This window comes from Papio anubis, chromosome 2 (genome assembly GCF_008728515.1).
Source record: "Papio anubis isolate 15944 chromosome 2, Panubis1.0, whole genome shotgun sequence".
Lineage (NCBI taxonomy): Eukaryota > Metazoa > Chordata > Mammalia > Primates > Cercopithecidae > Papio > Papio anubis.
Genome location: NC_044977.1, coordinates 39,197,893 through 39,214,268, shown reverse-complemented (window position 1 = coordinate 39,214,268; position 16,376 = coordinate 39,197,893). Strand labels below are relative to the sequence as shown.

The window sequence follows — 16,376 nt, the reverse complement described above, 5'->3', positions numbered from 1 at the left end:
TGATGAATCCCTGTGTCCAAAACAGTGCCTGGCACACAGTATGTGTGAGACAGCAGGTCAGGGCTTTGCCCACCAAGTTTTTTCTTTTTTATCTTTTTTATTTAATTGAAGTAAAACAAACATACAGAAGCCCACCCATTTTTAAAGGCAATCCGACTTCTCTGTGTGGAAATCTTGAGGTCTCACATTTGAAGCAGAAGTGGGGAAAAACGTGGGACTGGGAGGATTACAGTCATAGGCGTTCCAGTCTTCTGGTGGGTTTGCCAGCCTGAGACCAGGCCCAGCCTAAGCAACATCGCTGCCGCAATGCTCGCTTTGTGAGATACGCAGGGTGTAGGGTAGGGGCAAGAATGGGGCCTCCGGTAAGCACCCTGACACCTCCCTTTTCTTCCCTGGGGCTGTCATTTGGAAAACATGATTGTGGAGAGGACCCTGGCTCCGCAAGGCAGTGAGAACCTTGCAACGGGGAGCCGAGGGAGAGAAGCTCTGGGGGAGGGAAGGGCTGCTGGAATGCTCTGTGGACTCTCCCACATTCTGCTGTGCACACAGGGCCGCGGGAGGGGGAGCTTCTCTTCATCTCTCTGCAAAGCCCAACTCATGCTTCACATATGTTGTACCACTAACCCCACCCTCCTTTAAAAAATGTGTCTGGGGAATAAAGGTGTAGGTCAATTTAACAACCCTCATGGAAAGTTCCTTTAATATTTTAGGAAGCTGTTAGTCATCTTTGTTCTTCAAGAGGCAGGGCAGGCTCATCCCCGGATGCCTGCAGGTCCCATTTGGGACTGGCATTTATTTCATTATTTGCAACCTCTCCCCATCCTACCCCAAACCTCTCCGGAAGCTTTCTAAATCCAGGTTTTCCTTCTGGAGGGGCCTGGCCACTGCTACCTTATTTTGAGCTTCTCTATGTTCTCCCATTAGGACCACAGAACCCATAGCTGGCCAATTGGGGGATGGGAGTGGAAATTTTACCTACCCCAATTTTTTGCCTATAAGAGAATTTCACTCAGCATTAGTCAGGCCAAAATGGCTAATGGTTAAATCTTAAAAGATCTAAGATGAATCTGTGACTATTTGTTCTTTTCAAATCAGTATCAATAAGGCCAGCTTCCTGCCCTTGGAGGACGCTAGCAGAGGCTGCGCTCTTGTCCTCTGTGGTAGGATCCTCACTCTGGGTTTCTGTTTACTCAAAGCGACCATGGTCCCTGAGCTCAAGTCCTGCTGCCCAGGCAGCCCTGTCACCAGGGTGGCCCAACACAGTCTGAGGCTCTCCCTTCCAACAGCACCCCAGCTGCAACTTTAACTTTTTATTCATTACTTTAAAATTATCAAACCATTTTTATTATTTTAAGGTATTTTAAGCTATTTACTAGACCTTTAAAAAGTAATTTACGCACATAATTTAAAAAGTAATTCATGCACATAATTAAAAAAAAAAAAGGAAAGCATCCAAAGGAATGTACAAGGAAAGTTAACCTTCCTTCCAACTACAGACTCCAGAGGAACCACTGTGTGTCCTTCAGGGCAGTCTTTATAGCTACGTCTTTGTTACACCTTTGGAAGCAAGCACTCCTAACTGAGCTGGTCCCTCTGCAAATTCCCCTGTTCCGTCTCTCATCATTTCCACCTGCCTTGCTCCATACAGGCCACACTGGCCTCCACATGTCCTCTAAGCAAGCCCAGTGTATCCCGGCTGTCCCCAAAGCCTTTGTACCTGCTGCTTCTTCTTGGCACCCTGTTTTCCCAGATACTTGCACAATTTGTTCCTTCACTTCATCCTTGCCTCTGTTCAAATGCCACCTCCTAAAGAGACCTCTGATTATCCTGTCTAAAAGAAGAGTCCCCATCATTCTCTCCCCTGTGCCCTGCATTATTTTTCTTCACAGTACTTATCAACAGTTCACATTATGGGTCTATGTCTTACATTGTGTATCATCTGTCCCTTCCATTAAAATGTAAGTTTCACAAGCACTAGGATTTTCTCTGCTCTATTCACCATTAAATCTCCACAACTAGAACTGTGCCTGCCAAATATATGTAGTAGATGCCCGATAAACACTGTTGAATGGAAGGATTAAGTGAATGAGTCAGTATTTTGCTTTGTGCTTGAAAATGCTAAATAGCCACATTTGGGCCACACTTCCAGACCAGCATCCTAGGCTAATTCCCCATCGTGATGAACACCAGCATTGCAGAGGCAGCTCCTTTTGACTCTGGGCTCCCGGCAGGATGACCAATGTCCTGGTTTGCCCAAGACAGTTTTCCTGGAACATGAGATTTTCGGTGTTGAAACAGGGAGAGTCCCTGGCAAACCAAGACAATTGGCTACTGTTCCCCTTTGCAGCCATCTTGAGCTCACAACCAGCCTGACTTTACCTGTTGCAAGGTGTTAGTTGTCTGCCCTAAGTGACATTGCCTTTTTTTTTTTTTTTTTTTTTGAGATGAAGTCTCACTCTGTCACCCAGGCTGGAGTGTAGTGGCGCAATCCTGGCTCACTGCAACCTCCACCTTCCAGGTTCAAGCGATTCTCCTGCCTTAGCATCACAAGTAGCTGGGATTACAGGCGCATACTACCATGCCCGAATAATTTTTGTATTTTTAGTAGAGATGCAGTTTCACCACGTTGGCCAGGCTGATCTCAAACTCCTGACCTCAAGTGATCTGCCCGCCTCAGACTCCCAAAGTGCTGGGATTACAGTCATAAACCACCAAACCTGGCCCTAAGGGACATTTCAAATGAGAGTTGCTAGTCAACAAATCTGTCAGTAAATATTTCCTAAGTAACAGTTACAACATTTTCCAGTAGCTAGGGAGCGGAGAAACACAGCAATAAATAAAATAAACACAATTCCTGTCCTCGGGAAGCTTATAATTTAACCTAGGGAGACTGACGGGTAAACACATTATTTCAGGCAGGGCTTGATGCACACACCTGTAGCCCTAGTTACTCCAGAGGCTGAAGCAGGAGGGTTGCTGGAGCCCTGGAGTTTGAGGTTGCAGTGAGTTATAATTACACCGCTGCACTTCACATTTTGCGAACAGAGCAAGAGTGCATCTCTAAAAATAAATAAATTTCAAAAAATTTAAAAAGATACTATTTTGGTATAAATTAAATATACATTCTGACAGGTGAAAAGTTTAATTAAAAAAAAAAAAAGGCAAATACATAATTTAACACCTCTCTTAATGGCCTTCTCCAAAAATCTCATGTCAACAAAGTTTTCCTATTTTGGGTGTAATAGTTTTAGCTGGATCAATCTGAACAAAACTGAATTTTTCCTAAAATAAATGGTGTTATTTTCTGATAAAAATGAAATGTAGCAGGTTGAATAACTGCTCCCGAAGATATCAAATCCTAGTCACTGGAACCTGTAAGTGTTACCTTATTTGGAAAAGACTCTTTGCAGATGTGATTAAATTAAGGATGTTGAGTGGGGACATTATCCTTGATTATCTGGTTGCATCCTAAATGCAGTCACAGGTGTCTATGTAGGAGCAGGGCAAAGGGAGATTTGACACAGACAGAAGAAGAAACGGCAATGTGGCCCTGGAGGCAGAGACAGAGTGATGCACCAACAATCCAAGGAATGTCAGCAGCGATCAGAAGCTGGGAAGGGCAAGGAACAGCTTTTCCTCTAGAGCCTCTGGAGAGAGCACGCCCTGCTGAGACCTTAACCTCAGCCCAGTGAGGCCAATTTCAGACTTCTGGCCTCCAGGACTGTGAGGGAGTAGGTTTCTGTTGTTTAAGTCATCTAGTTTATGGCAATTAGTTACAGCAACAACAGGAAACTAATACATGTACTTAAAATTAAAGTAGGAAATCTGTAGAAAATAAAAAATCCCCTTTTATCGCATCACCCAGAAATAACTACTACTAACCTACTTACAGGTGAAGCAAAAAACAAAACAAAACAAAAAACAAAAGCAGCAGTTTGATCAGGCCTCCAAGCACCGAACATAAACACTGGCTTCATTTCCTATTTAGTTACAGATATTGCTTTCTTCCCTGTTTAACGTGATATTACGGTGTGTTTGTCTGTTTTTGTGTCATTATGAAGGAATACTGTATTAGCCCTTTTTCACATTGCCATAAGAACTACCTGAGTCAGGGTAATTTCTGAAGAAAAGAGGTTTAATGGACTCACAGTTCCACAGGCTTCACAGAAAGCATGGCTAGGAGGCCTTGGGAAACATAATCATGGCAGAAGGTGAAGGGGAAGCAAGCAGGCCTTACCGCGGCGGAGCAGGAGTGAGAGAGAGAGGGCTGAGGGGGAACTGCCACACACTTCTGAACCATCAGATCTTGTGAGAACTCATTCACTATCATGAGAACAGCAGGAGGAAAACCACCCCCATGATCCAATCCCACCAGGTCCCTCCCTCGACATGTGGAGATTACAATTCGAGATGAGGTTTTGGTGGGGACAGAGCCAAACCATATTGAATACCTAAGACTGGGTAATTTACATAGAAAAGAGGTTGAACTGGTTCACGGTTCTGCAGGCTGTATAAACATGGTTCCAGTATCTGCTTCTGGTGAGGGCCTCAGGAAGCCAACAGTCACGGTGGAAGGCCAAGGGAGAACAGGTGATGCCACGTGGTGAGAGAGTGAGCACGAGACAGCAAAGTGGGAGGTCCCAAACTCTAACCAGATCTCACATGAACTAACTAAGCGAGAACTCATTCATCACCAAGGGGATGAGGCTAAGCTATTCATGCCATTCATGCGGGATCAACCCCCATGATCCAGTCACCTCCCACTAGGATACTGCCTCCAACATTAGGGATTACACTTCACCAGGAGATTTAGAGGGGACAAGCCTCCAAACCATATCATATGGTCAGTAAACATTCTTCAAAACTGTGACTTTTCATGGCTACACAGTTTGAACAATAATAGATTTATCATTTATTTAAATCATCTCCCATTGTTAGACAGGTACTCTCCAAAATGTTGCTATTATATGTAATATTGCAATGGACATACTTGTACATCAATTATTTGTGTGCCGATCTGATTGTCACCCTAGAATGGAGTCCTAGAAATAGAATTACTGGATTAAAGAATATGAGCATTTTAGTATTCTTGATAGTAATTTCATATGACTTTCGGGGATGTCCAACCAATTTACACTTCCAACAGAAAACTATAAAAAACCAGTCTCAGCCAGGCGTGGTGGCTCACGCCTGTAATCCCAGCACTTTGGGAGGCCGAGGCAGGTGGATCACCTGAGGTCAGGAGTTTGAGAACAGCCTGGTCAACATGGTGAAACCCCGTCTCTACTAAAAACACAAAAATTAGCTGGACATGGTGGTGGGCGCACGTAATCCCAGCTACTCAGGAGGCTGAGGCAGGAGAATGGTGTGAACCCGGGAGGAGGAGCTTGCAGTGAGCTGAGATCGCGCCACTGCACTCCAGCCTGGGCACAGAGTGAGACTCTATCTCAAAAAAAAAAAAGAAAAAGAAAAGCCAGTCTCATCATAGGCTTGCTAGTGTGAAATAGTAACATTAAAAATTATTTTTTAATGTGCAACTGTATTATTATAATATATTAATACTTTTTAAATAATTCAATTTCTTTTTTTATAAATTATCTATCAAGGTCCTTTGTTTACTTGTCTAGTGAGGTATTATGTGTTTTACTTCTTTTTATTGATAGGTTCCTTATAATTAAAGAACATTAATCCCCGTCACCTTTATGTAAATAGTTCCTGTATTTAGTCATTTGCCTTTTAATTTTGTTAATATATTTTTATAAAGAAAAATCGTTTACGTGTAGTAGAGTTTTTAAGTTTTTTGTGTGTGTGTGTGACTTTTTTCCTTTGCTTTTATAGTTAGGAAGCCCTTCTCCACCCTGAAATCTGCTAAACGGTAAAGACGAAATTTGATTTCCTCCTTTTGCAATAGATAGCCAATTTTCCTAGCACTGTTTATGGCATTGTTCCTTCATTATTTTATTTCATATTAAGTTATTTAATACCTGAGCCTTAATTAAGTGTCGTTAACTCTACTTTTAAGTAGTGTGGGAGTTATGAGACAGAACTAAATCTTTACCTCCACCTACTAGCTGTACCACCCCAGGCAAGAGTCACTCTGAGCCACATTTTAATGATCTGTATAATGGAGACAATAAAACCTACCTCACAGGGTTATTCTGAGAATTAAATGAAATAATATTTATCATGAGTTTATCATATAGTAAGCACTCAACTAATGATGACTATTATCATTATTAATATTATTAGTCCGTTAATATTTTTTCTAATTCTCTCATCATTCCATCAAGATATTCTTCTATGGCTATTACTAAAAGTCAAAAATAGGCTGGGCATGGTGGCTCATGCCAGTAATCCCAGCACTTTGGGAGGTCAAGGCAGGTGGATCACCTGAGGTCAGAAGTTCGAGACCAGCCTGGCTAACATGGCGAAACCCTGTCTCTACTAAAAGTACAAAAATTAGCCGGCCGTAGTGGTGAGTGCCTGTAATCCCAGCTACTCAAGAGGCTGAGGCAGGAAAATAGCTTGAACCCAGGAGGCAGAGGTGGTAGTGAGCTGAGATCACACCACTGCACTCTAGCCTGGGCGATGAGAGAGAGACTCTGTCTCAAAAAAAAAAAAAAAAAAAAAAAAGTCAGAAATAACAGATGCTGGTGCGGTTGCAGAGAAAAGAGAACACTTATACACTGTTGGGAGTGTAAAAAAATTTCCATTGTGGAAAGCAGTGTGGCAATTCCTCAAAGAGCTAAAAACAGAACTATTATTCGACCCAGCAGTCCCACTACTGGGTATCTATCCAAAGGGACATAAATTGTTCTACCATAAGACACACGCACACGTATGTTCACTGCAATGCTATTCGCAATAGCAAAGACATGAAATCGACCTAAATGCCCAACAATGGCAGATTGGATAAAGAAAATATGGTACATATATACCATGGAATACTATGCAGCCATAAAAAAGAATCAGATTATGTCCTTTGCAGGAACATGGATGAAGCCAGGGGCCATCATCCTTAGCAAACTAATGCAGGAACAGAAAACCAAATACTGCATGTTCTCACTTATAAGTGGGCGCTAAATGATGAGAACACATGGACACAAAGAGAGGAACAACAGATACTGGGGACTACTTGACTGGGAGTAGGCTTAGTATCTGGGTGACAAAATAATCTGTACAACAAACCCCCGTGACACAAGTTTACCTATATAACAAACCTGAACACGTACCCTGAACCTAAAATAAAAGTTAAAAAAAGGTATTATTCTACTTTAGCTGTGCAAGTAGGTTTGGGTAAACTATAGGGATAATGTATGACAATGTAACAGAGCTATTTCCAAACCCCTGAGGGTTTGCTTATATTATCTGTGATCAAAGAAATCTATTAAATGCAACATTCTCCAACATAGTTACCTTCACTAGGTCCTATGTATATAGAGTTAGTTGTCATAACAAAACATCCCTGTTTTTTAATGTCAAATAAACTGTTTAAATACAATGTCAGATTTCCCTCAACTCTGATGGCAGGTTGACAAGCTGCCTTGGTATTTTTCAGTTGCTGTGAGAAAACAGAATGATTAGCAATATCAGGGAACAGGAGAGGGGAGAGATAAATACGGGTTTCATTCTGAGCCTGTAGACAAGAGCTAAGGAGAAATTGTATTTCTAAAGTTTCCAGACAAAGAATTCCTATCTACCCCCAACTATAATAGAGTGAGATATTAGTTAATAGAAATTAGACTGATTCAGTTCATTAACATAATGATATTCCATTCTGTCATATTCAAAGATGGTAATATCGTACTGATAAGAGGATTACGACTCTATTGAAAACAATAAAGTCTTACACACAAATTAAAGCAACAATAAGGTATTATTTTTAGTTAATTCAGGTCGACAAATAATTTAACCAATTGGAAATACCCAGGGTTGGAAAGTCTGCAGGGAAAAGAGCATTCCTTGTCTTTCTGGAGGCCAGACTGGCAATATGTGACAACATTTTAAACAAGAACCTTTTACACAGCAAATCTAATTCAATGATTTTTCTCTAAGGATATAAACAAATAAAAAATAGTGTAAAAATATAGGTGAAAAGATGTGTATTATAATGTTTATAAAAGGAACGTCTTGAGAAATGAAAAAGCTAAATGTCCATTAGTGGGAGCTTGGTTTCAGAAATCATGGCACACATGAGAGAATGCTGTAAACACAGTGTCTTCCTGTATTTCTTAACACACAAAGATGATCACACTGTTGAATTAAAAGCATCCCCAAACAGCAATATGTAGTACTGACAAGTGAGAGTGTGTGTGTGTGTGTGTTTGTGTATGTGTGTATGTGTGGTGAGATCTGTTAACATTTATTACTACAGATATAGTTAATAGTTCCATCTGTTAATAGCAAATATGCCTGGGGTATGGAATTTCAGGTGACTTGAGATTTATGCTTTCTCCTTTATACGTTTCTGTATTACTTTAACTTTTGCAATAAAATTTTATTTTGATTTTGGAAAACAAAACACAAACCACAGCAAAAACACTATGGAAAGAATAAAGATGGAAGGAAATATCGACAACATGTTAACTGTAATTTTCTTTGGTCTTTAAGAAGACAGACCGATGGTTCCTTTTTACTTTCCTTCATTTTTCATAGTGTCTATTATTAAATAGGATTACTCTTAAAATGACCAAATACTTACATATGGTGAAAGTGATTATAATCTGACAGACCCACATGAAGCTCACAACACCTTCCTTCTTGGTTCCTAGGAAAGACTCTTCTGTGGTTCCATGGGTAGGGGATACCATTATTTACAACTTAGCCATGCAGATTGGAGGCTTCTTTACCTTCTGCCTTAGATCTAAAGGAAAGGGGTCCCCTAACCTATGCCAGCTGGTACATGTTGACTTCTCTAGAGGTCAACATTTATGCCCATTTTTTAATGTGCTTTGGACTATTTTTTTCTTTTTTTTTTAAATCTTCATTTCTCTCCCTATTTCTTGATTTTGTTTTCCCTTTTTAAAATTCTTTAAGTATATATAACCAGAAGATTTTTGTTGTTGTTGTTGTTTGCTAAAAACTAATAGTGGGCAAAATTATGAAAGTTAAAGAAAAAGGAAAAACTGTCTGAAATCCCAGCACTGAAATGAATAGCTGTTAGTCTTTTAGTCTTTTGAACATCTTTCCTTTTAATCCTTTCTTAATATACAGTTGTGCGTTTAGTTTTTCTTCAATTATCATTTGAATATTTCCCTGTACCACTGAAAACTCCTAAACATATTTTTACAGCCCAAGCCCATTTTTAAGAAATACCATTCATTTATTCCTATATCATTTCAAATTGAAGAACCTTTCATATACTCAAAATAAATTTATTACAGGAGCCATGAGAAACGTTCCCTCCCACTGTTGGTGACTAGATCTGGTCCTTACCCAAAACCGTAACCTCGTCATAATCTCACTCTCAAACATCCCTCTCTAACTACCATACTTCAACACTCCACTGACTTCACTGGGATGATCTACTTTTACACTGTTACTCATCTACCTTGTGCCCTCACTTCCTTTCGCATCTACACTAAATTCCATGGTCAATTATTTCAATGTCCCCAGCACACGCTCTCATCTCCCTCATCCCTCTTTGCCAGATGAACCCCAACCTTGGTTAAACTCAGCCCGCTGCCTACTCTACACCTTCTCTCATGCTGCCAAATGTTCAAGTCATGTTTTTCACGCTATCTCTACAGCCACCCTGTCAGCATTTATTCTTCTTTCTACTATGCCCTATTTGGTGACCATACAGCTGCTACTTAGGTGTTTTGCTAATGCCCATCCATCCTCTCCACCAGCCCAACTCACCGTCCCATCCTGCTCTCCCTCTTGGCTGTTTTTCTCATATTCTTTTTGCTTCCCAGCTTTCTGACCCCTCTTGACATTTGTTTGTTCCCTCTCCCTTCTCTACCCACCCACTTCTTTCCCCAGCCCACAAAAGAAACACAGAGGGAATCGTCTGATAAAAAAGCTAGCAAAGGGTGTAGCATGAGAAGTCTCAGGTTCCTGTCCTGCCTCTGCTGTGTGACCTTGGGCCAGCCACTTTACTTCTGGGGTTCTCAGTTTCCTCCCTATACAATAAGGCACATTCAGTTGAATAAACATGGAGATAATTCAACCCAGCTCTTAAAACAAACAACATGATTCTGCAAATTCAAGAAAGAAAAATTTAGCAAACAGTTCCACTACCCTATTTTCCTTACCATATTATCCTACCTCCCTCACCATGCTAAGATAATGTCAACCATCTGGTGAGTGTTATTATTGTTATTTTAGTGCTGAAACTCTTCTTGGCCCATCCATGCATCCCACCCAGTAACCATAATGGAAATCCAAACACTCACCGTGAATTTCTCATAGAGCTCATAAGTCAGGAGGGGGTTGGGCAGCTCCCTAAAGTAGAGCTTGCAGAGCGAGCCCACACAGTGGATGTCCTGGAGGTACACTTCCCTTGTCAGATCTGGACATTGATCTGAGCCAAACTCTTGCCTGAAACAACACAGACGGAGACATAACAATCCCAGGGAGTGTATGTTCCATGTCAGCAGCTGCTTGGCTGCTTAGGGGTAAAAAGACCCTAAACTGCTGATCTGACTATATTTTTGACCTTAATTCAAAAAGATCTTCTACTGCAGGCCCGAGGAAGTCACAGGAAGACTTCCATTTCAGGTTTGGATCTTCCTTGCAAAATCTGCTGTGATGAGAAAGACACAATGCTCATTTACAAATGGATTTCCCATGGCATCATGTCTGCAGTCTTGGTTATGAACATTGGGGAAACAGCAACATAATTTGCCAAAAAGTCCTATTGAGATTTCAGTTTTTCCAAAATATTGTTCAAAATGAATTTCCCTTTCTTACAGGAGAGACCGAAACTAGGGTAGGTCAGGTTGTTGTCGCTCATCTCCACATATCCATATCAACGAACTGGTTTTATCTGGAGACTCAAACCCAAACTTTGAGAACTTTAATCGACCTTTTTTTTTTTTTGAGATGGAGTCTCGCTCTGTCACCCAGGCTGGAGTGTAGTGGCGCAATCTTGGCTCACTGCAGCCTCCGCCTCCCGAGTTCAAGTGATTCTCCTGCCTCAGCCTCTGAGTAGCTGGGACTACAGGCGCCCGCCACCACACCTGGCTAATCTTTTGTATTTTTAGTAGAGACGGGGTTTCACCATGTTAGCCAGGATGGTCTCGATCTCCTGACCTCATGATCCGACCGCCTCGGCCTCCCAAAGTGCTGGGATTATAGGCGTGAGCCACCATGCCCAGCCTAATCAACTATCTTTTTGGTGCTCAATAGAACCTTCTAGACTGCCTGATGGTGACTCCTACAGGACAGATGTCTTGGAACATCATCCAATTCCAGGCCTGAAAAACATTTAGAAAACATTTCCTAAAAAGGTCACATGAATATACTGCCTCAAATAATATATATATTAATACTTATAAATTAAAATCTGTTTTAAAAATGACAAATTTGAGCTTTAATATAGAAGAGAAGTTAAGCTTTTTGAGAGTATTCACTTAGTCATCTAATGTGACAAAGTCAACAGTACTCTCAGAACCAGCATTTTTGAAACAGCTCACTGCCCATTCTCCTATTCTCTGGGCCTACCCCTTTAATGAAGGGTAGGGAAATCCCTGATGCTTTCAGAACCTGAAAGAAACTGAGTGGGGCTTTGAAAAGAGATCTATGAAATGCTATTTTTTTTTTTTTAGATGGAGTTTCATTGTTGTCACTAAGGCTGGCACAATCTCGGCTCTCTGCAAACTCCACCTCCCAGGTTCAAGCGATACTCCTGCCTCAGCCTCCCGAGTAGCTGGGATTACAGGCGCCCGCCACTACGCCCAGCTAATTTTTGTATTTTTAGAAGAGATGGGGTTTCACCATGTTGGCCAGGCTAGTCTCGAACTCCTGACCTCAAGTGATCCACCCACCTTGGCCTCCCAAAGTGCTGGGATTATAGGCGTGAGCCACTGCACCCGGCCCATGCTATGTTTTAAAACAGAACTATGCCATGCTATGTTCTCTTGGCATAGCTCTCTTTTAAAAAGAGAATGTTTTTAAGAGAGCAGAACAAGAGCAATCTAGAGCTTATTCATTTATTTAGCCAAAGATTTCTCTTGTCAAGGATAAGGTCAGTGCTGAAATAAAAAACAATTCATTACTACCCAAGTGTCCTTCCAGGATGCAACCTACTATGCAGTATATTTCAAACCATTAAGAAGTATTTGCCATTGAATGGAGTACTAGTAAATTAGTGAAATTGTGTAAACACATAGATTCATTAAAATCTATGGCTGCAATAAACCAATTTTTTTTAACAGCTACCACTTCTCTAGAAGAAAAAAAAGACGCTCTATTTCTTTGGTATAATTTAATTACAATCTAAATCTGGGGGGAAAGGGCAGAAACCAAACAGGAGAAAGAATATGAAAACTGAATTACCTGCACAACTTATTATATTAACCTTGTAACAATAATTTTTTTGTTTTAAAAGTCTACATTTGTAACTAAAGAACATATAATAAATATAGGTAATAATAAAGTGTTATAATTAAAATAATATTAAATTATGTTCCTTTTGGTGTTAAGGAACAATATGCAAAATATGCAGATCTATTGTTTAAGTCATATACAATCATATATATATATACTCTACCTTCTATATACTCTCTGTATAAATATAAAACACACACATACCTGTGTTTTGTATAAAATGTTTTGCCCTCTTTATTTAATGTGATATAAATTTCTTCCAAATATTTAGGATAAATACATAAAATTGGAAATAGTTCACCCATCAGTAATTTTTTTTATTTATTTATTTTTTTTTTTTAGTCGTCAGTAATTCTTAAAATCCTAGCATCAGTTAGAGACACGTACAATCATACAGGTTTCTGATTTCTCAACCAGACAAAACATCAGATTTGAGGGTGCGCCAGCAGAAAAACTGACATGGATCTCAGGGTTCTGAACATTAAGTAACAGGAACCTAGTCTAACTGAGCTTTGGGCTGGCCAGCAAATGATAATAAATCACGTTTTCCTTAACTTGTAATTTAAATCATTTGAGTTAAATCAAATTCACCTAAGAAGAATATATCTAGTGCAAGACAAAGAAACAGATTGAAAGCCTTAGGAGCTTCTGTTGGAAAGAATTATATCAGGCTGGAGGGTTTCCTGATTAGATTAAGAACAGTCAGGCATCTGAAAACCACTGCATCTGATCTTCAGTGCTGCCACACTTCCCTCAGTTCCTTTGGGTTTTTAATACTCTGGACATCGGCGGACAGAGGCAAGGACACAGGAAGAATCATGGGAGAATTCTTTTAGGGCTATTCTTTTAGCTTACCTTAGCCGTTGTATGTTTGAGGTGACGCCTGAAAGCCGATAGATTCCATCCACGATGCCGTGAGTCTCTATAAATTCTGCACAGCTCTTCAAAACATATGGAACTATGTAAAGGAAAAGAAGAAAACAATTAAGTATCAGATGTAAATCTGCCTGTCTTTTAAAGATATCCTTTTAAAAATCCAGGTATCTTCAAAGAGATATAAGTATGGAACTCATATGACTTACAAGAGGAAACAATTACTTGTAAGTGGTAGGTGATGTTCCTTTCGTGTTAAAAAAAAAAAATCATAGGGTGTTGCTAAAGAATTGTTTTTTTGTTTTGCTTTTTTTTTTTTTTTTTTTAGACTTGCTCTGTTGCCCAGGCTGGAGGCAGTGGCGTGATCTTATCTCACTGCAACCTCCACCTCCTGGGTTCAAGCAATTCTCCTGCTTCAGGCTCTCAAGTAGCTGGGATTACAGGCACCCGCCACCAGGCCAAGCTAAGTTTTGTATTTTTAGTAGAGAACTGGGTTTCACCATGTTGACCAGGCTGGTCTCCAACACTTGATTTCAGGTGATCCACCCACCTTGGCTTCCCAAAGAGCTGGTATTATAGGTGTGAGGCACTACGCCTGGCCAAGAATTGTTTTTTTAAAATAATTTTTAAAAATATTCAAAAACTTAGATTTTGAGACCATTGGTAAGCTTGGACATCCCACAACTCGGTCTCTTCATTTCACTGGTTCTCCAAGTATGGTCTTCTGACCAGCAGCATCAGCATCTCCTAAGAAGTTGGAAATGAAAATCTTCAGGCCCCACTCCCGACCTATTAACTCAGAGATTTTGGGGTGGGGCCCAGCAATCTGTGCCTTTTAACAAACCCTCTGGGTGACTCTGATGCATGCAAAAATTAGAGAGCCACTGCTTTATTCTAAACATGAGGACATCAAGGCACAGGCAAATTTACTTAAGTCACTCATGATTACTTGTTGCTTAAAAAAAATAATTAATACATTGGAAAATGCTTACAATTCCATTCTTTTAGAAGAAAAAAATCTTCGACAAACTGAATATACATTGTAAATTCAGTTTGTATTTTAAAAATTCGAAGGAAAAAAGACTGGAAGAAAATCTGCCAGAATATCGAAGGTGATTTAAAGGTTAAAGTGTTTTTTGTTTGTTTGTTTGTTTCTTAAGGTGAGAACTGCCCCCCCCCCACCTCCACCCTCCGCCCGCCGTGGATCGAAACCAGTCATTGATTTAATGGACAACATAAAAGGGACTGACAGGGCCTCCTGAGTTCCTGCCTCTCCAGAGGTTCAGTGCCCTGGTAGAAGGGTCTGGCTGTGCTGTTCTCTCCTGGCGGCTGACTTTGAGAGAACCAGCCAGCTCAGTGACCCAGAGGGGCAGATACAGGCCTTCTGGATGGTACAGAGAGAGCAGCAGATCACTTGCCACTTTGGTCCCTGGACAGATGCACCTGAGTTCCCCCATGTGAGAGTGCTGTGAATGGAGGTGTGGGATAGAACAACCCCACCCACCAAACAACCCACTGAAGGCTCTGAGATCTTCATTGGCTTCTCGAGGCTACCACAGTGATGTGGGACCTCCATGAATTAACGCTTGGGCTACTACTGTGCTCACACTTCCAACACATACTCAATCCATTAATGCTGTAGATCAGACCAATGCCAATTCATTAATGCTTATTACATATACTCATGCCTACACACAATTCGAAGCTGGATTGGATCTTTATGCGGTTAGACACAAGGCATTCAGACTCAACATTCTACCTGAATTCTCTATTATGATGTGCTCTAAGCATTCCTTTCCCTTGTGACCTTCAAGTAACTGTAATTTTAAGTGCTCAATAAAGTTCACCATACTTATTCTGCTGCCTCTCAAAGGTTGTGCATTCTCAAAGGCTGGAGTGTTCCCTTCCAGCACACATCCATGGTTTGCCCCTCAGGGAATGGACTTGGAATTGAAAATATTGAGGCCAGAGACCATAGAGGTGGAACCACCAGAGACCATAGAGGTGGAACCACTTCCTAGGAGTGAGCACAGCATGGGAGTAGGGTGTGGTGGGGGTGCTGTGGGAGTGAGCGGGGTTCCAGAGCCTCTGCCTGTCTTCAGCCAGAAGAGCTATGATTTGATCTGTTTTACAAAATAGCGTTCTTCGTGACATTTTGTTTCCCATGCTCATGCAAATAGATAGATAAATAGAAACAGTTCCAATGATACTTAAAGTCTCTCTCTCTCTCTCTTTCTTTCTCTCCCTCTCTCTCTCTCAAAATCCCTATTGTGAACAATGATGGTGGACTCTTTCCCCACCACACCTCACTGTTTGGTAACCTGCCAGCATACAGTCTACGGTTGAGAGTGCAGATTTGGATACCAAACTGCTTTTGTACCCTTGGGCAAAATATACAAGAGTTCTGTTTCTTAGTTTCCACGTGTGTGAAAGGAGGATAATAGTGATATTAATCTTGTAGCTTAGGACTGAAATAATATTTACAAATATTTGGCACAGACCCTGGCATATAAGAAGCATTCCACAATGACCAATATTATTTCTACTTGCAACTTATCTATAATATAAATGTATAATCTGATTTTCTTGGTGAAAACAGAGCTTGCCTCTTCCCATCCAGTGGGCACTTAGGGTAGATGACCAACCTTGTACAGGTCAAAACTCATCTCTACTTCCCCCTCTTTTTTTTTTTTTTTGAGACAGTTTCGCTCTTGTCACCCAGGCTGGAGTGCAATGGTGTGATCTCGGCTCACTGCAACCTCTGCCTCCCAGGTTCAAGTGATTCTCCTGCCTCAGCCTCCCGAGTAGCTGGGATTACAGGTGCCTGCCACCACGCCCAGCTAATTTTTGTATTTTTCATAGAGATAGGGTTTTACTATGTTGGCCAGGCTGGTCTTGAACTCCTGATCTCAGGTGATCCACCTGCCTCGGCCTCCCAAAGTGCTGGGATT

At 40.9% G+C, this 16,376-nt stretch overlaps 1 protein-coding gene across 2 annotated transcripts in view; it reads right to left on the bottom strand.

Moving 5' to 3' along the window:
- Positions 1 to 16,376, bottom strand: part of ARHGAP31 (Rho GTPase activating protein 31) — a 123,323-nt gene that overhangs the window by 37,702 nt on the left and 69,245 nt on the right. For both annotated transcript variants that reach the window (XM_003893963.5, XM_031663034.1), the window contains 2 exons: positions 13,408 to 13,510; positions 10,398 to 10,542 (listed from right to left, as the gene is read on the bottom strand). In XM_003893963.5, the coding sequence (XP_003894012.3) occupies positions 10,398 to 10,542; positions 13,408 to 13,510 (248 nt within the window). The remainder of the gene's footprint in view (positions 1 to 10,397; positions 10,543 to 13,407; positions 13,511 to 16,376) is intronic.